Source organism: Mustela lutreola, chromosome 7 (genome assembly GCF_030435805.1).
Source record: "Mustela lutreola isolate mMusLut2 chromosome 7, mMusLut2.pri, whole genome shotgun sequence".
Classification (NCBI taxonomy): Eukaryota; Metazoa; Chordata; class Mammalia; order Carnivora; family Mustelidae; genus Mustela; species Mustela lutreola.
This window is the reverse complement of record NC_081296.1, coordinates 121,226,260-121,253,520: the sequence shown is the minus strand read 5'-3', so window position 1 is coordinate 121,253,520 and position 27,261 is coordinate 121,226,260. Positions and strand designations below refer to the sequence as shown.

The 27,261-nt window shown below is 54.3% G+C and overlaps 1 protein-coding gene across 3 annotated transcripts in view; it reads left to right on the top strand.

Annotated features, from left to right (window-relative positions):
* The window catches only part of ACTN1 (actinin alpha 1), a 96,387-nt gene extending 71,379 nt beyond the window's left edge, over window positions 1-25,008 (top strand). Inside the window, exons 8-22 of one of the 3 annotated variants that reach the window (XM_059182422.1) lie at window positions 262-347; window positions 7,670-7,762; window positions 9,074-9,304; window positions 11,273-11,420; window positions 14,563-14,713; window positions 15,168-15,276; window positions 15,776-15,916; window positions 16,901-17,083; window positions 17,381-17,515; window positions 18,731-18,910; window positions 19,546-19,692; window positions 20,670-20,750; window positions 21,221-21,286; window positions 22,487-22,645; window positions 24,097-25,008. In XM_059182422.1, coding sequence (XP_059038405.1) covers window positions 262-347; window positions 7,670-7,762; window positions 9,074-9,304; window positions 11,273-11,420; window positions 14,563-14,713; window positions 15,168-15,276; window positions 15,776-15,916; window positions 16,901-17,083; window positions 17,381-17,515; window positions 18,731-18,910; window positions 19,546-19,692; window positions 20,670-20,750; window positions 21,221-21,286; window positions 22,487-22,645; window positions 24,097-24,255 — 2,069 coding nt within the window. In that variant the 3' untranslated portion in view covers window positions 24,256-25,008. The remainder of the gene's footprint in view (window positions 1-261; window positions 348-7,669; window positions 7,763-9,073; window positions 9,305-11,272; window positions 11,421-14,562; window positions 14,714-15,167; window positions 15,277-15,775; window positions 15,917-16,900; window positions 17,084-17,380; window positions 17,516-18,730; window positions 18,911-19,545; window positions 19,693-20,669; window positions 20,751-21,220; window positions 21,287-22,486; window positions 22,646-24,096) is intronic. The other 2 variants (XM_059182424.1, XM_059182423.1) reach the window with 2 other exon arrangements.
* The last annotated feature ends 2,253 nt before the right edge of the window (window positions 25,009-27,261 follow it).

Genomic DNA, 27,261 nt, shown 5'->3' with positions numbered 1-27,261 from the left:
GTCGTTGAACTTGTTGCAGAAGCCGGGCTGGCTGCTCATGGAATGGTCCTTATTCTGGGTTTGTTGTTTGCTTCCTTGGGACACTGTTTCTCTGCTCCCTCTCCTCCTGTAAGTGGAGGCTGGTGCCAGAAGCGGGTAGGGTTCAGGCTCAGCATTTGGGCATAGAAGACTTAGAGGTTCTGTAAGCTTCTTTCCACGTCACATCACGAAGAGTGTCATGTGTTCGCCAGCTGGCTTTTAACTCCGGATTTTTCTTGCCAGACATCGTCGGAACCGCCCGCCCAGATGAGAAAGCCATCATGACTTACGTGTCCAGCTTTTACCATGCCTTCTCTGGAGCCCAGAAGGTACCTGGGGCCCCCTGCTCCTTCCTCGCACAGCACACCTCATGCCAGGCCCCAAACCATGTGCTCCCGCCCTGCCCGCCTCTCCCTGGCAGGGGGTCCTAGAGGGTCTGTCTCTGGTAGAGTTAGCTCGTGGGGCCAGCGTGGCGTGCTGTCCTTGCTCGGCGCCTCCTACCCTGCATCTCTGCTCCTTCTCTCGTCTTCCGCTGCGGTCTCTGAGAAGACTGGGCTAGAGTTTGCCTTCTGGGGCCCAGAGGGCTGGCTTGAGCAGGAAGAGCTGCATGTGTGAAATCAGGCTGGGGGTTCTGGATGCCTGGAAGGCCCAGTGGGCAGTAGCCCCTCTGTGCCCACCTTTGTTGAAGCTACAGGCTTTCATGGAGCTATGGGGCGTCCCCTGGGGAGGTATCTCCTGTCTCCACTGACTTATTTTACAAAGGTGTCACGAAGCCCCCACCTTTCTCCCATTCACGGGCATGATTTAGCAAATCTATCCACAGCTTTTTTGGACTCTGGTGCCTTTTATATCCTCCTGTATCCTACCTGGGACCCGCATGTGGGGTCACTCTGCACTCTGTATTCACAGACATAAGCACAAACCCTTGGAGTGGGGTGGGGGAGGAAGGAGGAAGTGGGCAGCCGTGAGCCCCTTCAAATGTCCTGGCTCAGTTTTGCTCAGGGAGACCTGAGTTTAGAGTCCAGTTGTGCATATTCTGCACTGCACAAGGGTACCACAACTAAAGAGCACCATTCATGCCACAGACATTGAAGATTTGAATATTTTTGTTACCAGGCTTAGCTCAGGCAGCAGAGTCCCCTCTCCTAGACCCCTCTCATGGGCCGGACCCTGCAAACACAACATGCAGGTCGACACAACTACAGACCACAGGCTGGGCCTTCATGGTTTCAGGCCGTGGACCTGTCCCATCACGTGGATGTGCTTAGGCCAATTTCCCACCCTCCGCATGGGGTCCGAGTGACCTGTCTCCATATGCATGATGGGGGTGCTCCCCCCACCTCTGCCCAGCCTTCCCCTCTGCTCTCTTCCCCCCTTCCCTGTCTCCGCCTGTGCTCTGCCCCGCACCCCCCGCCCCTCTCCTCCCACCGTCTCATTTCTCCTCTTTCTGCCCCTCCCTCATTTGCCGTCTCTGCAACCGTCCTGTGTCCTCTCTCTCCACCACGGCTGTTTGGGTTTATTCTGTGCTGCTGCCGCTCCCCTTTCTCCTCTCAACCTCTTCTCCTTCTCTGTGCAGATGTGTAGGCACGCTAAGGCCGGATGGGAAGGCCAGGTGACCTATTGTTTCATGTCACTGCCACGCCCTCTTGGGTGCGCAGAAGGTGAGCTCTCCCTTGGCCTCGCCCGCTCTCCCTGCCGCCCTTCACCCACCTCTTCCGTCCTCCGGGGATGTTCCAGCCGCGGGCAGATGGGGCCGTGGCCCCTGCAGTGACAGGAGGGGCTAGAGAAGGCCCCTTTGCCTCTTGTGCGCTCCTGAACCTTGGCCAGGACACCTGAAGGTGCCGGGGAGCCCCAGCCTCTGGCTGGCCCCGTGTGTCTCTGTCCGCACACGCTGGGCTTAGTGGAGGCCCTAGATGGGAAAGGAGCTTGTGATCTCTGCTCCTTCCCTGGACCCCAGGTCGAGGGCCCTTATCCCAGGTGGTGGAGCTCCGGGCTGTGCTTCCCGACTACTCCCTGAAACATTGAGGAACCCCTTCGTTTTCTCTCCTTCCCACTTCAGCAGGACCATCCTCTCAAGTTACCCAGCAGACAGGGCAGGGAGAAATCTGCCCTGCCTTCCCCCGTAGACGTGGTGCAGCTGCACGCGCCACAAGGGAGGCATGGGTGCCCCATAGACCGTGGGGATTTGAATACTTGTTATTGAAGTAATCCTGCAGATGGCAGGAAAAATAGGCTCTACCATACCAGGATGATAGTTTTCCACTGGAAGTGCCTTGGGAAGAGGCACCTTTAAGCCATTCCTCAGAGGCACCGTATGGGTGAGCTGCAGCCCTGTTCCCTGGCTGGGTGGGCACCCAGAACCCTCCTTGCCTTCCTTCCGGCCTCGCCTTCTTGGCATGGAGACAGGAAAGCTATCCTGCTTGGAGGCTTCCTCACAGGTGTCCTGGCCCTCCCAGGATCCCCAGCCCTTTCCAGCCTCTTTTCTGGTCTGCCTCTTGCTTCCGATTTCTCTCTGTCCTACCACCGCTGCTGCTCTCTTGCCAACTTCTTCTGGCCCCTCTGACCCCCCACCTTTCAGCCAGGCTGTGAGCAGCATCTGTCTACTTGCTCCGCGGCCCCTCCCCCCACCCTGCCCCCACCCTGATACCCACAGAGGGCCCACTTGCCTGCATCCATAGCTAGAGGGCGCTCTGCTGCGGGGTTTCCCTCTTTCTAGCTCGTCCCTCTCTGCAGCTCCTCCGAGGGTTCTGTCCTGGGCTTCATGCCTGCTGACACTGGCCTTCCCTGTGTCCTGGCTGATGATGATGCTCGGATGGGAGTGCGTGCGTGCGAGAGCGTGTGTGTGTGTGTACGTGTGTGTGCATGTAGCAGCCTGCTTCCCCCCGCCCTCACCCCGATCTCATGCCACCTCCCCCATGCCTTCCTCCCTCCCTCTCATCCTTGTTGCAACCATTTCACGCTCCTTTGGTCCACATTCAAGGACAAGGTCATCAGTGTGGGGCGGGGAGTGGGACAAGGGTGGTGGTGTGCCTCTCAAGGCTGGGGTTGAGAGCCTCTCCCAGAGTCAACCCTAAACACTTCCAAGGATTCAGGCACCTGCTTAGAGCCAAGCGGGCCAGGGGAGGGGAAACTTCGCCCTCTCCTATGGAAGAAAGAGGGCTCTTCCAGACCCACACACTCTTCTTGTCTTGACCATTTCCATATCTCGTGCCGGTCCAGGGACAGATCCTGAAACCCATGCCCAGTACCCTCTGTCCCCTCCACTATCTTTCTCTTGTCAAGCGTTGGAGGGTGGAACTAGAAAGGCAGCAGAGTGCCTCATGTGCAGGCTCGTGTCTACACGTGTGTGCATGCACGCATGTCTAGTGGTCCTCCTGCCCATACAGGTATGTGGCGTGCAAGTGCACGTCTACTAGAAATGGGCAATTCTAGGTAGATATAGGAAATTTTTGATGAAAAAGATCACAGATGACATTTTGGTCCTCCTTGTCGGACGAGGACCAACTTCTGTTTGACATGATGGTTTGGGTTCTGATTCTTTCTCAGTTTTCTTTTCCCCTCCTCTTCCCCCATGTCAATTTAGAATCAACAGAAAGCAACAGCTTCTGTTTATGTAGTTGGTGCTTTAAAGTTCATGGTCTGTTGGGAACGACCATGAGAAATAGCGATCTACGGCCCAGGCTGGCTCTGCTGTAGGTACTTCTGGGCACTTTGAGGAGTAGATGGTGATGTTTGTATCTGTCTGGCCCTTCGGTTGCTTTTTTTCATGTTGTGAATCTCCTGCGGGAAAGAAACCCCATTCCTGCTTTCAAGGGATACATGGTCTCTCTAGGGGAAGCCCTGACACCCAGAAGCCAACAATGGGTGGCTGTGGTGCAGTCAGTGCCCACGTTGCTGCAGACTTGAGCAGGGGAGGGGCAGGCCAGGGGGGCTGCTGGGCTGCATAACGCGGACGCTTTCTTGAACAGGAGGCCCTTGAGCTTGGGGGTCTTCGGGGTTGGGTAGGGGTCCTCAAGTGAAGATGTGGCAAGGGTGGGGAAGGCAGTCCCAGTGTGGGGGACAGTGCAGCCTGCGAGGGGAGGGTGAGCTCGCCCTGCTGGCCAGGTCTCTCCCACTGCCTGGAGCGAGGCCCCCAGGGGAAGCCAGAGATGGCAGCCGGGGAGCGTGCTGAGCCCCTTTGCCTGTGGGCCCTGTTGGTGGGGACACTGGAGTTGGGTGCTGGTTTAAATACAGGGAAGGGCTGAGCTGTAGGAGGAAGGAAATGGGCAATTCTAGGTAGATATGGGAAATTTTTGAAGAAAAAGATCACAGACGACATTTTGGTGGCATTCACGTGAATCCCTGTGGATTGTGGGTGGCAGAGACATTTGTGCGTCATTTGGCCACATTTGGATGACAGACGAGATGCCACCTGAATTCACTACCTGGACCAGCAAATTTGATGTTGCTTTGTAGGGCAGCAGTCTGGCCTGGGAGAGCTGCATTTCACGTGGGTTAGCTAAGTTGTTAAGTACTCCAAGAATAATAGTCCCTCACTTAAAAATAAATAAATAAATAAAACACTCATAGGAAACTAAACAGATTGTTCTGCATTAAGCTGTATAATAATACAACTTAAAGTAAGTCATGAAAAAATAAACCAAGGGGGGGTAAATGCAAATTTCTAGAAGCCTTCCTTTGGCATTTACAAGTAGTCCTTTTGCCTGATGTTATAAAATACTTTCTCAGCCCGGTAAAGATATCTGTGCTTATGTCCCTTATCTCTTGCAAATTCTGTTAACATCAGAGAGGCCTGGGTCGTCTGGTTTCTCCTCTCCGTTCCAAAGCAGCCCATCTCCTCCTGCTGGGAGAGCCCAGGAGAGCCTGAGGCCAGCACTTCTCAGGGTGGTAAGCCCCTGATGGGGCTTCGGTTTCTCTTTCTCTCAGACAATGAATGTTTCCTCCCCTAGAACAAATCTTTCCTCTGAGGTGTCTTTATGACTTGGTGGTCCTCGGTACCTCTCTCCCGAATCCCCCATAGTGATGAAGTTCTTGTAGCCATGGGAGAAATCTTTTCTAGAAAACTAGAAAGTGGGACAACTGAGGTAGGCCTCGGTCCCACCCTCAAGGACCTCACTTGCCTTCACCACAGCGAGTGCATCCCTCAGGTCTGCCTTCCCTGCGTGGCCTCTGTGGCCTCCTGGGTGGGGGGTGGCGGATGACTGGATCCTTTAAGGGACCAGTGTGGTAGCAAGTGTCACCTTGTAGGCTGCTACAGGGGGAGTTATGCAGTGAGCGGAAGAAACGGGTCAGCGATCTTTCTGTCTTTTTTTTTTTTTTCCCCTCTTTAAAATCAAGTCTGGATTCCAGGAGCCTGCTTCTTTCCTAGAGGGAACCGTGGGAGCTCGGAGGAGTTTGCAGATGGGCTGTTGCCATTTCTAAACTCTTGCTCTGTGACACCTGTGCTTTCTTTCCGAAGGCACATTTCCTGGTTATAATGATCGCTTTTCTCAGTCTCCTCAGGTAAAGCCACCTGGGTGTGAGCAGGCTGAGTTGCAGGCTTGGGAAAGAGGTGGGACTCTCTGAAAAATCCCCAGGTGGCCCACTGGGGAACTGGCTCCCCCAGACTTTATCCAAAAGGACCCTCTATTGACCCTGGAGCAGGCAGGCTCCGAAGGAAGGGCAGGGCTCCCAGGGGAGGCTCCCAGGATCTGTTTCCTACCATGCCATGAACTCAGGCCTCATTCAGTCTGTTGGTTTGACAAAGCGGCACACAGGTCAAAGCTTAGGACCACTGAACTCAGAATTTCAAGATGAATCAGGAAGGTAATGAGGCCAAGGAGGGCTTTATCCAGGAAACATGGCAGTGGTAGCTGCTGCCTGCCTGTGGTGCGTGGCGGTCTCTGGTTCTTACCTACCTGCTCAGCACGCTGGACTGACTTACCTGTGTTACTATGGAGACCACTGCCCCGCCCACCTGGAGGTCTCCCTCCCCAGCCTTCAAGGGAAGTGGCCCTGGTGACTTCAGGAGGATTGCTATCCCCAGCCCTCCTCATGGGACACATCAGCCTGTTTCCTATGACCTTGCTCTTTCCAGGACCCCACAAGGAAGGAATTTCCTTCCTCGTCACCTTTTGGAATTTTCTGTGGTTACCTGTTTGTTCTTAAGAGGAAGGATGATCCCTCAGGGGTTCCACGTGAGAAGGGGCCACGGCATCTCCAGGGCAGAGTTAGGCTGGAGGGCAGAGGGGTGAGGGTCTAAGAATGTGACTCCCTGCCTCGGTGTCTTGAGACCTGGGATTCAAAGCACCCATCCCGTCTTGGGGGCCTGTGGCCATTCCCACAATTGAACCTGGGGGAGGTCTCCTTGCTCCAACACCTTATCCTGGCGAGTGCAGTCTCTTGACTTGGAGTTCGAAAGGACCTTTATGCTGACCTGCTTACACACACACACATACACACGCATGCACACGCATCCCAGCAGCCTCTCGTAGTCACATGATTCAGTGGGATATGTCCTATTTGAAAAGTTCTGCAAAGAAAAAACACTTGGATCTTAAATATTTCTTTCCGGTTGAAAGCACCTTCATTCTCTGGAAGTTCTTCCTTATGCCTAGCCTCCATTTATCTTGCTGCAATAAAAGCTCATTTTGTGTTATTCATCAGCTGGTTGTGAGGTCCCATCTTTCTGTCCCTTATGCTCTTGCCATCTGCAGGGTCACTGTTCTCTAGGGCCCCAGAATGCATATCTGTTTTTTCATTGGTATTATCTGCTCCTGTCCCTAGGCTTTCTATCCCAGGACCCCAAAAAGGCTCTGCGTTCCCCTTCCCTTGGAGGCGGGTCATGATGCGAAAAGATGAGTTTAAAAATCACCGGAGCAACTGGTAACTTAGGGCCATCTGGCCCTTGCTGGTGTTAGGTCCACAGCACCCTTCATAGACTAAGAAGGCAGTGTCCCCTGGAGTTTCTGGGCTTTTGCCTCTGATTTCCAGTCAGTCCTCTCTCATTCCTCTTGTCACCAGGACCCAAAGGCTAGCAGAAGCCCAGCTCTCACTCAGCGCAAAGACCCGTGCTTAGCTTTCCCGCAGGCGCCTGCCTGGCCATTCTTCCCATGCTGGGTTGATCCTTAAGTCTTATCCTTTGTGCTGTAGAGGGTCTCTGAGTCTTCTCTGATATTCTTAGGGCTTTGAGCCAGGAGCAGATTCAGTAGCGATCTCGAGAGGCCCTGTTGCCTCTCAGTCAGCACCTTATTCCAGACTCCCAGCTGTGAATTTCTGCATCTCCCGAGATCCTGACCGATCTAGCCTGAGAGCCTGAGTTTTGGGAATCCTCCACTTGGGATTCTAGGCTGTGTGTGCATTTTCTCATCTCTTTACCTGAGCGGAACGTTTTGATTATATCGGCCATTACTATGTTAGTGTCTTCCCAACATGCAATGGTTGGCCTCAAACTCAGGTCTTTCTCCAGGGATCCCCAGTTCAGCTACGAAGATCTTTCTCTGGGCTCCCTTGACTGTGGGACCCAGCATGGGCTGGTAGAGAGGCTGGCAAGGAGGATGTGGATTCAGAGCCTTGAGAGCTGCCTTCCTGCCACGTGGAGCTGCTGGGGTGGGAGCTCCTGCTACCCTGGGCTGACCGTGCGTATCCCCCCCACCCCCTTTCTTGTTGCCAGGCGGAGACAGCAGCCAATCGAATCTGCAAGGTGTTGGCCGTCAACCAGGAGAATGAGCAGCTCATGGAAGACTATGAGAAGTTGGCCAGCGATGTGGGTACCTCATGGCTTCTCCTGGCCTTGCTCAAGCAAGGCTCTGCTACCCCACCCTGGGGGAAAGAGGGAGCCCCCAGAACGTGTCCCCCTCAAACCCGTCCCTGGGGCACAGTCTGAGGCTTGGTCCCAGCACAGCAGATCCAGGGAAGCTTGGGCTCCTCTCCCCTTTTCCCAGGAGGCAGAGGCGGGCTGGGCTGCAGGCTCCAGAGAGCCGAGTCCCCGGCCTTTTCTCTCATCGACAAACAGTGAGCCTGGCGAACTCTGCACCTCTCTGGGTCTTGGTTTTTTTCACTTGTCAGGTGAGAGCTAAGCCAAGAGATCTCTTTCTAGTCTGGTATACTGTTGTGCTTTGAGTGGCTTGGCCTAGAAAAGGAGGACGCCTGGTTCAGGGAGGATGTGAACTGGAGAGGGACCAGGGCTGGCTCCAGCTAGCTTAGCAGCTGGGCCTACTCAGGGGACAGGAGGAGACAGTGCTGGGTCTTCTTTCTTCCATTGACTGTATGGGGTTGAAGGCTCCACTTGCCTCTTCCTTAAAAGAACTGAGCCTTCTGAGCCCAACCTCTTAGGGGATCTGCCGTCCAGCGTAGTAGGTACCCAAGTGCCGGGCTTCCTCTCTGCTCTGCCGTGCCGGCTTGCTCACCTGGGCAGGTTATGTGACTTCATGGTGCCTCAGTCACCCCACTGCAACCTGGGGGAGGATCACAGCACCTCACCCCATGGGGTTAGGTGATTATACCAAGGAGTTCATTTAGGGGACAGGCTGACCCCTTCCGGCACTCATTCTATTTCCTGTGACCGCCAACACTCCCTCCCCCACACCTTCTCCACCATCGTCCCCTCATCCAGGCCGTCATTCCCTGCCTGTGTCCCAGAAGCCAGCCCCTTCCTTTTTGAGTCAGAGATGCTCATTCTAGAATTCTAGGTGGCCAGGTGACAAGGGCCTTGGGAAACAACTGGGCACCCCCTCCCTGGTCCAGCTGAGGACACGGAGGCCCGACCAGGTGGTAGAGCTGGAGCCCGAGCTCAGGTCTCCTCCTAGTCAAGCTGACCTTCCAGGAGGTCTGGCAGAGCAGGGGCTGGAGTCAGCCTCTTCCCCAGGCAAACAGGAGGCTGGTGGCCAGACTGGGGTGGGGAGTGGCCTGGGACCTGGCCTCGTGGCCGGGGAGTGGGAGTCGGGACAGAGTGTACCATCAGGAGGGCACACTCCCCCCGGCCCTCCCCGTGTGGGAAGGACCAAAAGGCCACGAGGAGGAGAGGGAAGCAGTCCCTCCACCGGCTCCCAGCATCCTTACCCCTTCCGCCCTCCAGCTGCTGGAGTGGATCCGCCGCACGATCCCCTGGCTGGAGAACCGGGCGCCGGAGAACACCATGCAGGCCATGCAGCAGAAGCTGGAGGACTTCCGGGACTACCGGCGCCTGCACAAGCCGCCCAAGGTGCAGGAGAAGTGCCAGCTGGAGATCAACTTCAACACGCTGCAGACCAAGCTGCGCCTCAGCAACCGGCCTGCCTTCATGCCCTCCGAGGGCAGGATGGTCTCGGTGAGTGCAGGGGAGCCCGGGGCCCCCCAACGGACCACCAGCTGCTCCCCCACTTGCCCCTCCCCCAGGCTCAGCCCCCTCCTCGCCACTATTCCAGGCCAAACTCGCCCTCCCAGCACCATCTTCTCCCCCACCCCTCAAAAAAACATCTTTGTAAGCAAAATGCCTCTTTACATATTCAGCCAAACAGGGCTCCATCCGTAGCAGTCAGGATAATTTTTTTACTGCTGTGGAATCTTTTCATACACTTTATTTTACTTCATTTTTTTTTAAGGTTTTATTTATTTATTTGTCAGAGAGACCAAGACTGTGAACACAAGCAGGGGGAGCAGCTGGCTGAGCAAGGAGCCTGATGTGGGATTTGATCCGAGGACCCTGGGATCATGACCTGAGCTGAAGGCAGGCAGTTAACTGACTGAGCCACCCAAAGTGTATTACCATACAAAAAATGTAATGGCTTTTTTTTGGGGGGGGGGGGTAGGCTATTTCAAAGATACAAACAGGTAAAAAACAGAAAATAGAAATTACTCATAATCTCAGTTGTCAATATCAACTTTAAGAAAATGTTTTTTAGGGGCACCTGGGTGGCTCAGTCAGTTGCACATCGAGCTCTTGATCTCAGCTCAGATCTGGATCTCAGGGTCGTGAGTTCAAGCTGGGCATGGAGCCTACTTACGAAAAAAAATGTTCTTTGGAAAAACATCTTTATGTAAATATCATTTTTAAGAAAATCCTAAAGCATGTTTATTTCATAAGCCTCTTAAAAAAAAAAACTAAAATTATATCATGAATGGTTTTCCAAGTTGTTAAATTCTCTTCCTGTAGGTTACTTAGGTTATTTCTGTTTCCTGCTTATCCTGTCCTCAGACTTGGGAAGGAACATTATGAGCCAGGGAAACAAGCAAAAAAATTTTAAAAGTTCACCAGGATAAGCTTTTGCCCTTTATTTTTTTTTTATTTATTTTTTTTTTTTAAAGATTTTATTTATTTATTTGTGAGAGAGAGAGAGTGAGAGCGAGCACAGGCAGACAGAGTGGAAGGCAGAGTCAGAGGGAGAAGCAGGCTCCCTGCGGAGCAAGGAGCCCGATATGGGACTCGATCCCAGGACGCTGGGATCATGACCTGAGCCGAAGGCAGCTGCTCAACCAACTGAGCCACCCAGGCGTCCCAAGCTTTTGCCCTTTAAAATGACAAGTCCTGAGACAGTGTGGGGATATAAAGCAGTAAGGGCAGGGGATGGGGAAAGCAGGCAAATTGGAAGGAGGCAGGATCCCCGGGGACCCTGGAGGAGAGGAAAGAGTCTCCAATTGCAGTCTTTTTCCAGATTCCAGGCTGAAATAGCAGCTTTTAGATGGCTAGAGCCCCTGCTAACTGGAGGGTGCTGTGTGAGTTAGAAGGGCCCTCCTGCCCCCGGGTGGGTGCAGCCTGTTTCTGGGCCCCCAGATGGCATCCAGGCCGGTTCTGCCCCTGTCTGCCCAGCGGGCACCCTGTGCTCATTGTAGGAGCGACCCTACAGGTTTGAAGGGCTGTGGGTTTGGGCTCAGCAGCTGTCCCTATGCTCAGATGCTTGGCCAGCTCAGCCAGACCAAGGTCCCTGCAGACTCCAGGTGACTGCCCAGAGCTCATGACACATCCATAGATGTGGGCATCCTGGGAGGCTCCTATCCCTGCTTCCCTCACTCAGTTGTTGCTCCTTTCCCTGGCTCGCCCTACATCCTGTGATTGTCAGCGTCCTGGGCCTCAGAGGGCCTCGGACTTTTTCCCCACAGGGCTGCACGCCAAAGCCCTATAGCTGGGTGGCCTATATGGACTTGGGCCTAATGTCCTGCCCAGGAGGCCTGGTGCCCCAGAGCCTGGGAAACACCGGTGGGGGGGGGCGCTGGGGGGGCCTGGCTGACGTGGGGAAGGGGCTGGGGTTCTCGGGGGCCAGGCCAGCAGGGCCTGACCCTGTGCCTCCCATCCCTACAGGACATCAACAATGCCTGGGGCTGCCTAGAGCAGGCGGAGAAGGGCTACGAGGAGTGGCTGCTGAATGAGATCCGGAGGCTGGAGCGGCTCGACCACCTGGCAGAGAAGTTCCGGCAGAAGGCCTCCATCCACGAGGCCTGGACGGACGGTAACGCCAGCCCAGCCTCCTGCCTCCCCAGGGGATACCAGCTTCCATGCTCCACCGGCCAGACCACCAGCCCCCGCTCCTTTCTGTCTTGCTGCTTGTTTTGCTTTGCTTTGTCTCTTACTAGTTGCTCTTCCTTAGACAAACTCACTGGCCTTTTGGGGGACTCTGCTTCCTCGTCTGTAGAGTAGGGATAATCACAGTGCCAACTTGGTAGGTTTAGGGGAACAGAATGAATGAGCACCTCGGAAGCACCGAGAAGGATTCCTTGCCTAGGACAAGGCTATGTATGTGTGACTCATTGTTGGTTTTGGTCACCGCGATGATGTCTTCTCCCCTGAGGCTGTTAGCTTGGGTTCTCATCATGACTCTGCCACCTAGAAGCAGAGTAAGTTTGGACCAGCAACTTAGCCTCCAGGTCTTGTTCCCTCATCTGTGACATGCAGGGGACCAAGCGCCCTCCCCTGTGTCAGCATCCAGGGCTGCTGGAACCAAGGGCCAGACACTGGCTAGCTTCACATGGCAGAAATGTGCTCCCTCCCAGGTCAGGAGGAGTCCAAAGCAGAAGGGTCAGCAGGGTTGGTTCCTTCTGGAGGCTCCAAGGATGAGGCTGTCTGTGTTGCTTCCTGGCCTCTGGTGCTCAGTGGTTGTCCTTGGTGTCATTGGCTTTGTTCAGTCGCTGCACCATCCCCCATGGCTGCTTCTGTGTTTCTCCTTTTTCTAATAAAGCCTCCAGTCATTGGATTTAGGGCCCTCCCTAGTCTCCTATGACCTCATCTTAACTAATTGCATCTACAAAGACCCTTTTTTCAAATAAGGTCAGATTCTGAAGTTCTGGCTTGACCTGGGTTTCAGGGAACACTATTCAACTCGGTATGCGTCCCCCTAGGGTTGCTGTAGCGGTAAGCATCGTAAGGACATTTTATGCTTAGCTGAGTGCCTGGCAGGTAGAGCACACTCCGTAAATGGTAGCCCTGGGGATTCTTCCTCCACTGCATGCCCTAATGCTGTTTTCTGGCCTCCAGTGGTAGTGACCTAGAGCCCTTGCCGTTTTAACAGAGGTGAAACTTGGAGGCACTTGGGGCCACACCTGGTGTCTCCCTGTTGGCAGTTGAAGTTAACTCCAAAGAAAGAAGAGTCATACCTAGAGTAGACTTTTCCTAGAACTGGGGGCCAGGGGTGGAGAGGGACCCACACTGCCCGTCTCCTAGGGTCCAGCCATTTCAGCTGGAACCTCTGGCGTAGCCTCTGTTGGCTGGTGAGGTAGGTTGCAGTGTCTCCATGCTCCCCCATCAGATCTCAGGCTGGAGACGGTGAGGGACGGGCTATATCCTGTGGCATGGTGGGGGATGGGCACGTGCTTGAGTTGGCCTGAGGGGGCCTGGGTTAGCTCCATGTTGCAAGTACACAGTGGTGCAAGCTTGCTCTCTGCAAACCCCCCGCCCCCCCACTGCCAGGTGCACCTGGTGCAGAGTGGAAGTAGAAATCACACCAACTCACGTGTGTCAGTTACAGCTTCCCCAGGGCCCGGGCACAGCTCACAGGAAGGTACAGAGCAGGGGCTGGCCCCGTCAGCCGGTCCATTACCAGCAGGGACATGAGAATGGCTGGTGTGAGGGCAGCAAATGCGGGCACAACCTCTGGGCAAAGCAGTCTCGCTGGGCACGTCCACACCTGGCCGTGGTACTGCCTGCTGACCCAGGAGTTCTTGAACCTGTCTGAAGCATGAACCCTGAACGTGGGGAAATCACACGTCTAGGGAGATTTGCCGGGAGACCCTCTCTGATAGCACAAGCTGAGGGGTCTGGACGCCCCACGGTAGGGGGACAGGTGGTCACACCGGTGGTGACTCAGCCACCAGAGGGGACACAGGTGAAAACTGAAGCCAGAGTAGAGACTCTGAGGATGGGCTGCTGAATGTTTGAAAGCACAGCTTCCATCTCCCTGAGGGTTGTGACACGGCATCTGTATAAGGAAAGATGGAAAAAGAGTAGATACGTAGGCTCATCATTAATTTTTTTTCCCTGGTAAACTTAACATATTATTATTCTGACTTAAAGAATAAGAAGTAGCAGGTCATCTATCTGGCTCAGTCGGAAAAGCATGTGACTCTTGATCTTGGGGTCGTTAAGTTTGAGCCTCACCTTGTGTGTAGAGATGAGTTAAAAATAAAATCCTTTTTTTTTTTTTTTTTAAAGATTTTATGTTATTTATCACAAAGACAGTGAGAGAGGGAACACAAGCAGGGGGAGCTGGAGAGGGAGAAGCAGGCTCCCCGATGAGCAGGAAGCCCGATGGGGGGCTCGATTCGGGATGCCAGGATCATGACCAAAGCCAGAGACAGACGCTTAATGACTAAGCAGCCCAGGTGCCCCTAAAAATAAAATCTTTAAAAAAAGAAAAAAAGGTAGAGGGGAGGAAAGAAAGGCCCCTTTGGGCACGGTCCTTCCAGCCTCCACAGCCCGGCCTTCATCTGCTGAGACTGGCTGAGCTTCCCTGACGGGCCCAGCCAGATGTGCAGGGTGGGGGCGTGCAGGCCGGGCTGGGTCCCCTGTGCTGGACCAGACACTTCATGAGACAGCTGGCAGATGTCACGTAGCAGTAGTCCTGGGGGCTTCATTTCTCATCCCATTTCCTCCTGGGAAGCAGAAATCCCAGACGTGCCAGCCCGCCCTGTTCCTAAAGAGAGAGCGGCGCCCCTGACAGTCACAGAAGGTTCTGGCCACTGTTGGATTCTGTGTAGAGTGCCGTGGACATGCGGACCACAGCCAGATAATCAAGGGGAGGGGTCCCTGCAGGGCTCCTGGGGGCCTGCAACAGTAGCTGGAGAAAGATGGGGCACTTGGCTGGTTCTTTCCCGGCTGTACCACAGGGCATAGCCCAGCGTAGCCTTTGGACGTAACCACTCCTCGTGGCCCCATATACGTCCCATGGAAAGTAGCACCTTCCCCGACCCAGACTTGTGGCAGATGTTCAGCTGCGTCTTGCTTTCTCAGACTGCCGATGGTTGATCGCTGTATGGTGGGCATCTGGGGACATGCCCTGGAAGTGGGGCCTTTGGAGCCCTGAGGGGTGGATGGGCAGGTCCAAGAAGATGGGGCCTCTGGCTTCTGCTCAGCCTTGTATCCCTTTCCCCCGAATGCAGGCAAAGAGGCTATGCTACGGCAGAAGGATTACGAGACCGCCACCCTCTCGGAGATCAAGGCCCTGCTCAAGAAGCACGAGGCCTTTGAGAGTGATCTGGCCGCGCACCAGGACCGCGTGGAGCAGATCGCCGCCATTGCGCAGGAGCTCAAGTAGGCGCGGCTGGGCGAGGGCTGGGGCTGCAGTGGGAAGGGGATGTAGCTGTGCAAAACGAGGAGGGTGGGTACAGTGAGCTCCCGGGCAGGAAGGGCACCCATACAGAAGGCAGTGAGTGTTGCCTCAGGCGGAGAATGAGCCCGTGACCCTGCTAATGAGGGTATCCAGTCCTTCCCTGTAATTAGTGCTGGACCAGAGCTATTGCTTGGCCTCAGGGGGTCAAGACCACCTCCAGTGAGCTGTGGCAGGGGCCCCTGGAGAGAACTGGCCTTCATTTGTCTCCCGGCAGTCTTCCGAAAACCAAGGAGTTGGGGGGTCTTGGGGTCCCTGAAGGTCTTGGGGAGCACGCCTGGCTTCCCTGTACCACTCATGTGCCCAACGCTGGGGAGAGGGGAGCAGACCCTGGAGGAAACCCGGGTCATCAGACTCTTGCTGTCTCTCCCCTTCCAGCGAGCTGGACTATTACGACTCGCCCAGTGTCAACGCCCGGTGCCAGAAGATCTGTGACCAGTGGGACAACCTGGGAGCCCTAACCCAGAAGCGGAGGGAAGCTCTGGAGGTGTGGCCCCTGAGGGAGACGGGGGCCGGCCCCTAGCAGCTCTGGGAGCCTCTTGCTGCTTTGTGATTCCCTTTGCCTTGGGCCAGAAGGCCCCACTGGTTCCCTGGATCCACTGTGGCCTATGTGTCGAAGGTTTACTCTGGCGCTGGTTTGGGCTTTGCCTTGATGGAGATGTGTCCTTTGTGGCCTCCCTGTCTCATGCACTTCACAGCCCAACCCCAGCCATTTGAGCACTTTCCTATTCTGCAGATCAGACTGAGGGTTGGGCTGGGTGAATCCAGTGTGGGAGGGTCTGTAGACCTCACATTAAGAACCAGTGTCCCAGAGAAAGCCTATTCTTTCTGCCTGCCTTAGTCTGGTCTTCCACACCTAGACCCCTTGGGGCAGGACAGCAGGACCTTGGAGGCTTGGGATGGGGGTCGGGGGGCAGAGAGTGGTAATTCTGGATAGGACTCTGCTGAATACCTCCCTATCCACCCCTTCCAATTTTCACTCCCAGCGGACAGAGAAGCTGCTGGAAACCATTGACCAACTGTACTTGGAGTACGCCAAGCGGGCTGCACCCTTCAACAACTGGATGGAGGGGGCCATGGAGGATCTGCAGGACACCTTCATCGTGCACACCATCGAAGAGATCCAGGTGTGCTGCAGACTCCTCACCCCTGAAGGCTGGCTCCCCCAGGCCCCTGTGCAAACCTCACCCCTGCAGGACTGCTCTTTGGGGCTGGGGATAGCAGCCAAGGATTTTCTTCATTTGAACAAATTGCATTTTATGTATTTTGACTAGGCAACCTATGCAGATGGTATAAAATCTAGAAAATAAAGATGATAGGCCATAAATTCTCCCTCCTACCCTAGAGCCCTCCCCAGAGTGAAGCAGTAGGCCCACACTATCTCTGCCTATGCAAGCAAAAATATTTATTTATTAAGATTTTATTTATTTATTTGACAGAGATTGCAAGTAGGCAGAGAGGTAGGCGGGGAGGAGGAGGGAGGCAGGCTCCCTGCTGAGCAGAGAACCTGATATGGGGCTCGATCCCAGGACCCTGAGATTATGACCTGAGCCGAAGGCAGAAGCTTTAACCCACTGAGCTACCCAGACACCCCAAAATATTTATTAATGTGTTCTTCTCATACCCCTTTTAACGCAAAAAGCCATTCTTACTATATACCGTATTTTGAACCCTTATTTTTAACTTAATATTTTGGAGCTCATTGCATAGCAGTAAATAGCTCCCCCATTCTTTTATACAGCTGCAGGGGTTTGGATTTAAGAGATTTTGCAAAGGGAGCCTGGGTTACGGAAGGTCACCTGGGGGAGCAGACCCTGTCCTTGTCCTGACAGTGGGTGGTATACACTCTAGGGGTAGTTGCTCCTGATTTCACCAGTCCTAAGGATGAAGCTCTTGTTAGATGGCTCTGCCTTCACCTCCCTGTGGCCAGCCCTGCCCACTTGGTTCTCAGCCATGAGCATCCTTGGTTGATGCCTCTGCATCTCCCTGCTGGTGTGGAGCCAGGCTTTCAGTGGCCCTCCTGCCCCCACCCCCTACTGTGGGACCCGTAGGGCTCCCTTAGTTCATCTTGCCCACACGAGGCACCGTCATTCTACTTCTCTTCAACTCAGGGACTGACCACAGCCCATGAGCAGTTCAAGGCCACCCTCCCTGATGCCGACAAGGAGCGCCTGGCCATCCTGGGTATCCACAACGAGGTGTCCAAGATCGTCCAGACCTACCACGTCAACATGGCGGGCACCAACCCCTACACAACCATCACTCCTCAGGAGATCAATGGCAAATGGGACCACGTGAGTGGAAGGGCTGGGTGGGGTATTGGCTGGGCTACAGAAGGTTTTATAAGGGCATGGATTTTGTCCCCTTTTTTGGTTGACTTTTATTGATGTTCATGGATTTTATTTTTTTTCCTTATCACACGGTAAGCACTCAATCTGTCCAGTTAACGAGCGATGGAGTTTCTGGAACTGGTCACTCCTGTTCTGTTATTGCCTCACTCCTTCCCTTCATGCCTCCTCCATTTCCTCAGTCTGAAGTATGGGACACGCGGCTGGCCCGTTACCCACGTCCTGTGACTGTCCCCACCCCAGGTGCGGCAGTTGGTGCCACGGAGGGACCAGGCCCTGACGGAGGAGCACGCCCGCCAGCAGCACAATGAGAGGCTACGTAAGCAGTTTGCAGCCCAGGCCAATGTCATCGGGCCCTGGATTCAGACCAAGATGGAGGTGGGTCCCCTCACGGGAGGCAGGGATGGCTCTCCTCACGGGAGGCTTCCGCCCCTTCCCAGCACTGTCCCAGCCAGTCAGGCTGCCCTCTCTCCTCCTAGGCAGGATCCCGGGAGGAATGCTGGTCCCAAGCCCACGATGGGCCTGTGGCCCTACAGGGGGTATGGAGCCTGTCAGGGAAGGCCAATGGGTTGATCTCGATCTCTGGTTTGGGCGCAAAGACCCACCCAGGGCTGCCACTAAAGAGCCACATGAGAAAGTGCCACAGATGTATCGTTGCTGAATCGCTGATATATCGTTGACTTATTTGGCTGACCAGGTGTCCCTTCCTTCTGAGCAGAGAGCTTTGTCAAAGAGAAGGATCTTTATAGAGAGAGAACTGGGCCTTGGGCAAGTGTGGAGGTTTTTTGCTGAATTATTGGGCCAGATCCTGGGGTACTGTATGTAAATCAGGAAAGGGGCCCTGTTTGGGTTAGAGCCTGGTGTTCCCGTGAGCTCCTTGATGGCAGAGACCATGTCAAGCTCATGGTTGTCTCTCCTGCACCCCAGCCCCACCTGCTTAACCATGCATTGTGCATAGTAGCTGCTCAGGAAATACTTGCTGGGTCGAATTGAGTGCACAGAAAAGGCTTTTACAAACAAGTTTTGTTTCCATAGATGACGTACAGACAGAAAGGGGGCTGAGGCCCGGCCTATGGGGCAGGTAGGATTGAGGCAGGCGGAGGCAGGCAGCCTAGGAGCAGAACAGCAGGTGCATGACCACTGAGGAGACACTTCAAGGGCTCTGAGGCTGTGGGGAAGCTGGCTTTGTGGGCAGAGAGAGTCCCTGAGGTGGGTGATCATTGGAAACCCAGCTTGGGCGGGGAGTTTGAATGGCAAGCAGAGGAGCGAGCATTTAGGTTAGGAACTGACCTAGCCGCCCCCTTCTGAGCCTGAGAGGCACCCGAGAGATGGGAGGTATGTCATCTAGTGATAGTGCTTTTCATACCCCTTTACGATGCTGTTTCCATACCAAAGTGTGTCCCTGCTGACTGGATTTTGTTCTTGCTGGACTGATTATCACTGATGGGTTCCCTGATACTGGGGTGGCAGGCAAGGGGAGGCACCAAGGAGAATCATGTGAGGGGCTGACCAATGACCTGGATGCCCCAGTCCCTACCCCAGCGACAAGAGTGGTACAGACAGTCTGACAAGGGCTTCCTTCCCGGTGAGCAGGAGATCGGGCGGATCTCCATTGAGATGCACGGGACTCTGGAGGACCAGCTCAGCCACCTGCGACAGTATGAGAAGAGCATTGTCAACTACAAGCCCAAGATCGACCAGCTGGAGGGCGACCACCAGCTCATCCAGGAGGCGCTCATCTTCGACAACAAGCACACCAACTACACTATGGAGGTGGGTGGCACCGGTCTTGCTTCTCCAGGGGACGTCCAGGCTGGGGCAGGGGGGCAGTTACCCATCTTCCAAGGAAAGTGCTCACAGTAGGAGGACAAGCTCTCACTTGGGAGTGAGGGCATACTCGCCACTGCTCTCCTCTGGAGCTCTGGGTCTTCGGGCCCTTCTGAATTTCCCAGGGAGCTTGTCGAGAATGCAGACTTCAAGCCTTCGGCTCTAGGATTTGATTCCCTAGGTCTGGGCAAGGGCAGAGGAGTCTATGTTTTGAACAGGCCCCTGTGATTCAGCTGCAGGTGATCTCCAGACACTGGCTTAGACACCCGCTTTCCAAGCAGTGACTGGTTTGGACCATGAAGGAAAGTGTGTGTGGCTATGGAATCGGATATGCAGGGCCCTCCCTCCTGCCCTGACTCAGGCCACCAGTTCTGGTCTCTGCTGCCTCAGGTGGAGGCCACTGGCCCTCCTGTGCTTCCCCTTTCATCATCTGGTTCCTCTGGCCCAGTGATACTATAAATCTGGCTGGAAGTCTGGATTTGGTGGCTTGGGCCATTTCCGCGGTTGGGGGGAGGAGTCGCCGGGAGCAGCCAAGGCCCAGGCCTGGGGCCCCTTCACTGACAGGCCCCTCATTCCCCCAGCACATCCGTGTGGGCTGGGAGCAGCTCCTCACCACCATCGCCAGGACCATCAACGAGGTGGAGAATCAGATCCTCACCCGAGATGCCAAGGGCATCAGCCAGGAGCAGATGAATGAGTTCCGGGCCTCCTTCAACCACTTTGACCGGGTGAGAGCCCCACTGCCCACACTTAGAGCAGTCCCCAGCCCCTGCCCCAGGGCCCTGGAAGGCAGTGTGCCCAGGAGGTGGGCAGCCATGCTGGGCCAGTTCTTGGGCAAGGGAGGGAGAGGAGGAGGGAAGCAGGAAGGCAGCTTGCCTTGACTCTGGACCGCACAGCTGGTCTCAGAAAGCCTGTCCTGGTGTGGCTGTGAACTTCCCCACTTTTCTGGACCAAGAGCTCATACAGTGAGTGGAGAGAGGATCACTGGCCCCCAACACTTGTTCTCCTGCCACGGGGAGTCAGTCCTTGGGAGCGAGGCTACCCTAGCCTCAGGGGCCGGCCTGCTGTCCCCTCTCTGTGGGGACTGTAGCTTGCCTCTGCCTCAGGACAGAGGAGCAGAGGCCCCCTCCCCTATTTCACTCCCCAGCAGCCTTTGGGGGACTCTGGGGGCATCAGCATTGTTTGTCCTGGGTTCTCATCCCCGCTCTGGGACAGGTTGAGCTGTACATGGGCCATCCCTCCCAGTGCCCTGGGGTTTCTGGGTAGCCAGACGGCTGGGCGCTTGGGGTTTGGTGCTGCCCACCACCCCTGCCTGCTTCCCTGTCCTCCATTCTCCTGGGTGGGTGAAGCCCTCTTGGAAAGCGGCATCAGGGCCTTGGGGCTGGGGTGGGCTGGGCCCTTCTGGGGGAGCTTCTCACCCTCCTGGCTCACCATGGTCCCCTCTGGCCTGCTTCCCGGAGCCGGGCTGCGTGTGCCAGGGAGAGGGCACCCACTGGGCCTCGTCCGTGTGTCTAACTGTGTGCACTTTTTATTTCCCCTCCTCCCCTGCCCCTTCCACCCACCACCCTCTCCCTCCGCATGCCTTTGTCCCCATGTCTCCCCACACGCACCACCCTCCCCCCTGGGGCATGGCCCACCCCCTCCCCTCACGGCCTCCACCTCCCTGGCACCGCATGGCTCGCTGCCTGGCACACGGCGGCCCCAGGATCACTCCGGCACGCTGGGTCCCGAGGAGTTCAAAGCCTGCCTCATCAGCTTGGGTTATGATATTGGCAACGACCCCCAGGTACTCGCCTCCTGCATGGAGCACACTCAGGGGTGGCATCCGGGGCGAGAAATAACGCGTTTCTCCTTTCTCTTTTCTCTCTCTGTCTGGATCTCCCTGTCTCCCCTTTCCTGTGGGCCTCGGGGGCTCGTCCTCTCCTGCTGTCCCTGCCTGGCCCGTGTCGGGCTCCTCTTCCAATTGCTCCGACCTCTGACCTCTGCCCTCGGTCGTCTTTTGTGGGAACCTGCCCGGGGCCCATCTTCCTCTCTCCTCGTCACTCTCCATCCTGTGGACGGACTGTTGCCTCTCCCTGTTCTCTCTCCTCCCCGTGGATGTATCTCCTCCTGTGTTCCTTTTCCCTTCCTAACGCCCCCAATCATACATGTTGACCTCCCCTTCTGGCCATCTGTGCCCTGTCTTCCTGGCCCTGGGCCGGCCTTTCCTCCTCCTGCCTCTGACCCTCCTGTGTCTTGGTGCCACTGGCCCCACAGAAGAAGACAGGCATGATGGACACGGATGATTTCCGCGCCTGCCTTATCTCCATGGGTTACAACATGGTAATGTAAACCCCACCCTCTGTTCTGACGAGGGCTCGCTGTCTGGCCAGGAAAGCCGAGGCCTGGCGAGAGCAGGCTGGAAGCCCTCAGGCTAGGGGCTGCCCTCCCTCATGATTCTGGTCCATGGGGAAGATGGAGCCCTGTAGGCTGGGCCCAGCCTCGTGGGCTGCGTGTGTCCCAGAGGTCTGGCCCTCTCACCTCGGTCTCTGTGCTGGTGTATTTTTTTGGTACTTCCTGTGGTGGTGGGCTTTTCCTCTCCCATGGTGGCTGGTGGGGCTGGCCCCCAACGCTAGCAAGAAGGACTGGAGGTTTGGACTTCCGGGTAGGGTTTGGCTCGACTTCCTCTTTCAGGAAGCACAGAGATTTCTGCGGCTGCCCTGGGGGTGGCTGCAGCCACGCCCACCACCCCTTGGCCTTTACTGCCTCCTCCATGGTATAACCTCACACTCGGGGGCCTGAGCTGGGCCGCGAGGCAGGTGCCAGGCCTCAGTGCAAAGGGCAGAGCTTGTGGGCTGCCCCAGGCCAGGCCAGGGCACAGGCTTAGGACGCAGGGAACCCAGGAGTAAACCCCAGCTCTGTCATCACCAGCTTGGGGAGCAGGGTGAGGTGAGGGGACCCCTACGGGACTGCGGCCAGGGTTCACCAAAGGAACTTTGTGAGTGTGGCTCCTGGGTCTGACACACAGGAAGTACACTGTGGTGGGGGGGGGGGCGCAGGTTGTGGAGCCAGACCATCCAAGTTCAAATCCCAGCTCTGTTAACCTGCTGGCTGTGTGACTCTGAGCAAGTCACCAAGCCTGTCTGGGCCTCCAGTTGCTCATCTGGAAACCTCATGGAAGTAATAAGGACCTGCGCCATACAATGGGGGGGGGGGTGAGAAAAGAGGTGAAAGGCATCCAGCCGTCAGAAGAGTGCGGTTCGCGGTACATGTCGCGACTGGCAGCCGTTACAGCTGTCGTCAGCATTGTCATCATGTGCTCCGATGGGAGCCTGGGGGGTGTGGGAAGCCTGAACGGAGTCTTCGCTCTTGGGTCTAATGTCCCTGTGATGCCCTTAGGACAGCCCCCAGGGGCCGCTGTGTCCCCCCCTCCCCAGCAGCCTCAGGCAGCTCTGAGCCCCCAGGGGCGTAGGTCCGTATGAGACATTCCCGGCAGCCTGCGGCTGAGAGGCTGACAGGCCTGGGGTTGGTTCTTCTCTCTAGGGAGAGGCAGAATTTGCCCGTATCATGAGCATCGTGGATCCCAACCGCCTGGGTGTAGTGACGTTCCAGGCCTTCATTGACTTTATGTCTCGGGAGACGGCCGACACAGACACAGCAGACCAGGTCATGGCCTCCTTCAAGATCCTGGCTGGGGACAAGGTAGGTCTCCGGTGGCGTGGGTGCTGTCTGTGCAGGGTGCAGGGGGGGGGTCACTTGCACCCTGCGTCCCCTTCTTCCACTGGGCTTCCCCCTGCTGTCCATCTCCCCCCATTTCTGTAAAGTTTTGGGATCAGCTAAGGTGTTCGGGCACAGCGTGAGTCTAAGGGGGTCTCTTTCCAGGGAGCGGGACCCCTTCGTAGTCAGGTGGGAGTGGTGAGTCGTGGAGGCGGGTAGAGTGGGGTGAGGACGTGACCGGGTGATGGAAGGGTCGTCTGAGAACTCAGACTTCACCCTGCTATTGCGCTGCACGCCGGCGCGGACCACCATCAGGGAGTGGGAGGGTAGCGTGTGTCTGATTGGTCTACCCTGAGCAGCAGTCAGTTTGGGTTTCCCAATTTCCCAAGTTCCCTGCAGTGCCCTGCCTGGCAGTGGAACAGTGGGAGTGCCAGCAGAAACTGGCAAAGCGGGGATGTCTGGAGGTCAGATTTCCTTTCTGTAAAATTCATAGGATAGGCCTTCTGCCATCTTTCCTTCAGACTGAAAAAATGGAGTTATAAAAAGCCAAAGCCAGTGGGGAGCATCATTTCTGAAATGTCTCAGTCTATAAAAGCGAAAGATTGAGCCAAGAGAAGTTCCTGAAGGTCAGTTCCTAAAGTTTAAGGACACCCTCTTAGAGTCCTGGCACCTGGAGTTGGAATGACCCTTGGAAACCATCTCCTTCAAGTGACTCTGGGTCTCTCAAGTCCAGAAAGGGGCCTGGGTTCCTGGCTTTTGGAGTGACCTAGGGGTGACCCCATTCTCCTCAAAGCTGGTTCGTAGGGGGCTTTGGCAGAGGTAGGGCAAGGTGCTGGGGGCCCACCTCGTGGGGCCAAGCCTCCGAGTGAGCTGTTCTGGAGGCTAAACTCCCCAGAGAACCAACTTCCCAGTAGACCTGTCACAGGTGCGCAGAGACCTGGGCTGGGGACCAGGGAGGCGCGGGCAGGCCTGCATCTTGCAAACCTGGTGGAGGTAGCTGTCCCCCCGCGAGCACCCACTTGGATGCTCACTGTATTTGTGGATATTCATCATCTTCAGAGTGCTTGCTTGAGTGGGTGTGCCTCCCTTGTGTTACCAGAGTCCCTGTGGGTGGCTCTAGCCTGTGATTGCTGCAGACCAGAGTGATACCTGAAATAACAGGTGCAGTTAGCATTTGAATTAGCTTGGAAACAGGCCAGACTGCTACAGAGATGGCAAACAGGAGATTGAAAAGGAACATGTATTTTGTATATGCACACATGTGTATGTATGCACGTGTATGCATTATAAACACACGCATTATATATGTATACGGGATACACCTGTGGATCTGTGCGTGTGCGCACGTCTCTGTATCCAGAAGCAGGAGTAGGGGACGGGGCGGGGTGCTGTCGCCCATAGTGACATCCGGGTCCCCCTGCTGGCTCTCTCCCCAGAACTACATCACGGTGGATGAGCTGCGCCGAGAGCTGCCGCCCGACCAGGCCGAGTACTGCATCGCGCGGATGGCCCCCTACACCGGCCCCGATGCCGTGCCAGGTGCTTTGGACTACATGTCCTTCTCCACGGCGCTCTACGGCGAGAGCGACCTCTAACCCGCCTGCCCAGGCCAGCGCCCTTGCCTTGCCCGCTGTGCGCCCCTGCCCTGCGCCCCCACTGCCCCCTCTCCCGCCCAGGTGTGGTCTCTGTGCTCTGCCTCGAACCGGGAGAGCTGGGACCCACGTGGCATCGAGCCTCCCTGCCCGCAAAGTGACAGTTTACAAAATTATTTTCTGCAAAAAAGAAAAAAAAAGTTACGTTAAAAAAAGTAAAAAAACAAAAAACCAAAAAACCACATATTTTATTATAGAAAAAGTATTTTTTTCTCCACCAGACTTAAATGGAAAAGAGGAAAAATTAACTGTTTGCACCGAAATGTTTTGTTTTATTGTGACATAGGACAATAACCAAGCACAACGTTCTATTCTATACTTTTTATCAATTTTTTTTTCTCTCTGTATCATCTGCTGTATTCATTTCTCCAATCTCATGTCCACCTTGCTGTGGGAGTGGAGGGGTGGGGGTAGGGGGATATCTTGTCAAAAGGCACATTGGTGCATGTGTGTTTGCTAGCTCACTTGTCCATGAAAATATTTTATGATATTAAAAAAAAATCTTTTGAAATGGCTGTTTTTTAAGGAAGAGAATTTCTGTGTCTTGTCTTCTCGTTTTTAAGCCCAGAGGTGTGGTTAATACACTTTTTTCCTTTAGTTTTAATGTTGCTGATTAAAAATGAACAAGATTGGAGAGTGTGGACGATTTTGATACTACTTGTCACACACCGTATTAAAGCAACAGCGCTACCATGACCTCTCTTGGCCTGCTCCTTGCTTACTGTTTTCCAGGAGGGTGTGTGGGGTCAAGGATGATGGGGTCCACCTCTACCCAACCTTAATAGGTTTTTGACTCTGGCACATTCCATCCTCCTATATTTTGCTATGTTTATTTAATTAAAAAAAAAAAAGTGGTTTCCTCAGAAGTCTCTTAAATGAGTTGAAGATAAGGTCATGGATGTGTAAGGAAGGGACTTTGTAATGATAAGTCCTACCTTTGTTTTCTGTGGCATCAGCTCTGTGATACCTGTGTGCCCCTCCCTATTTTTTCCTATAAGGGAACACACTGAACTGTCTTTTTTTTTTTTTTAAAGATTTTATTTATTTATTTGACAGGCAGAGATTACAAGTAGGCAGAGAGAGAGAGGAGGAAGCAGGCTCCCCACTGAGCAGAGAGCCCGACGTGGGATCCTGACCCAAGCCAAAGGCAGAGGCTTTAACCCACTGAGCCACCCAGGCGCCCCCACACTGAACTGTCTTAAAGAGTCCTCGTGTTTTTCGCTATTCAGAATGTCATCCAGTCAGGGCGCCTGGGTGGCTCAGTCGGTTAAGTGTCTGCCTTTGGCTCGGGTCATGATTCTAGGGTTCTGGGATTAAGCCCCATCTCTGGCTCCCTTGCTCAGCAGGGAGTCTGCTTTTGTGCCCCCCCCCTCTGCCCCTCCCCAACTTGCGCTCGTTCTCTCTCTCAAATAAATAAATAAAATCTTAAAAAAAAAATGTCCTGCAAACAGCAGCCTCCCAGCATCACCTGGGAGCTTGCTGGAAATGCAGTCTTGGGCCTCACCCCAGACTTTCAGAATCTGCATTTTAACAAGCTCCCCAGGGCATCTGTGTGCCCCCCTCTAGCTTCTCCAGTTTTTCCTCCTTACCTGTATCTCCTCCCTGAGGCTGTTTCTTATTTACAGGACAGGGAGAGAAGACTATCGGTGGTAATACCAGTGCAATAGACTGCCATTTCCAAAGTGGGGAGACTGTACTGTAGTTCCTTCAGCCATTAAGTGGCAATAACAGTGCTGTTGGAAAGCCAGTGCATATCCATAGAGCTCCTAGAATCTTAGAACATTCTAGAATACTCACTGCCCAGGGAAAGAGGCAAGCAGACTGTTTAGAAGGAAGGACATGGGGTAGAGGTTGGCATTTGCTTTGGGGACATTCCTGTCGGATTAACCACTAGCTGGTTAAAAGTCCAGTAAATGCTCACTGTTGGTCTGCCATGGGTGCAGCCCCATGGGGGAAGAACATGGAACAAGGCCAGAACCTGGCCTCAGAGGCTCAAAGTCCTTTTAAAGAGGCTAATACACAAGATTCCCTGTCTTATTAGCTATTTACTTGCAAGTCTAACTGAGAGCACAGTGGTAGAGGAGTAGAGGAGGGGGAAATTGTTCCAACCCGAAGGTTTCCTAAACCCAAGGTACAAGCACTTGACTATACCACAGTTTCTAGAGGTACGATCAATCGGCCTTTTCACCACTCAGGTTAGAAAATAATTGTGTAAGTGTCATTTGGACGAAAGTATGCTTTTACTGAGTTAGTCCACATCCTTTAAAGAAATGCCCTTACTTGATATTCCCAATATTCAAGTGTGCTTATGTGTGTGCAGATGGCTGTAGTTACTTAAAATTTTCAGTCTGTTAAAGAGGTAAACATTCTAAAATCCGTTTCTGAAGCTGTTTAGGTCATCACACTCCTCTTATATGGATAATGTCATTTTTTTCTATAAGAATAAAAACACTCTTGCTTCTAATCATTCACACATGTAACAATTAACCACTCCCCAAACAACCCCGTTTAACTCTCCCAAAATAATTAAGTTCCTGTAAATATTTTAAACATACTTACAGATTTTAATAATTATTCCTCGGTACCTCGGGCTCCCCACTGAGACAAATTTAAATTGAGGCCACAAATTCTTGCTCAGCACAAAGCAACTGAAATACTATAAATGGAAATCGAGTCCTCTGGGGCAGCTCAAAGCTGTTTACTGACAGTTCCCTTCTACCTCTAAAATGAAAATCACATCTAATCTCAATTTCACATTCCAGGTAAAAACCCCAAAGTGAATATATGCCAGATTCTCTTAGGACTTCAAGCTCCTTAAATTAATCCACAGGTTTTCATGAGTATAAAACCTCTGAATCTTCATGCCAAGAGTTGGATCTATTTCATCCTTCTATTTCTTTCTACCTAGGAGATCTCAAGTTCCCCTGGCGTTCGTTGCTGGGTTTTCGG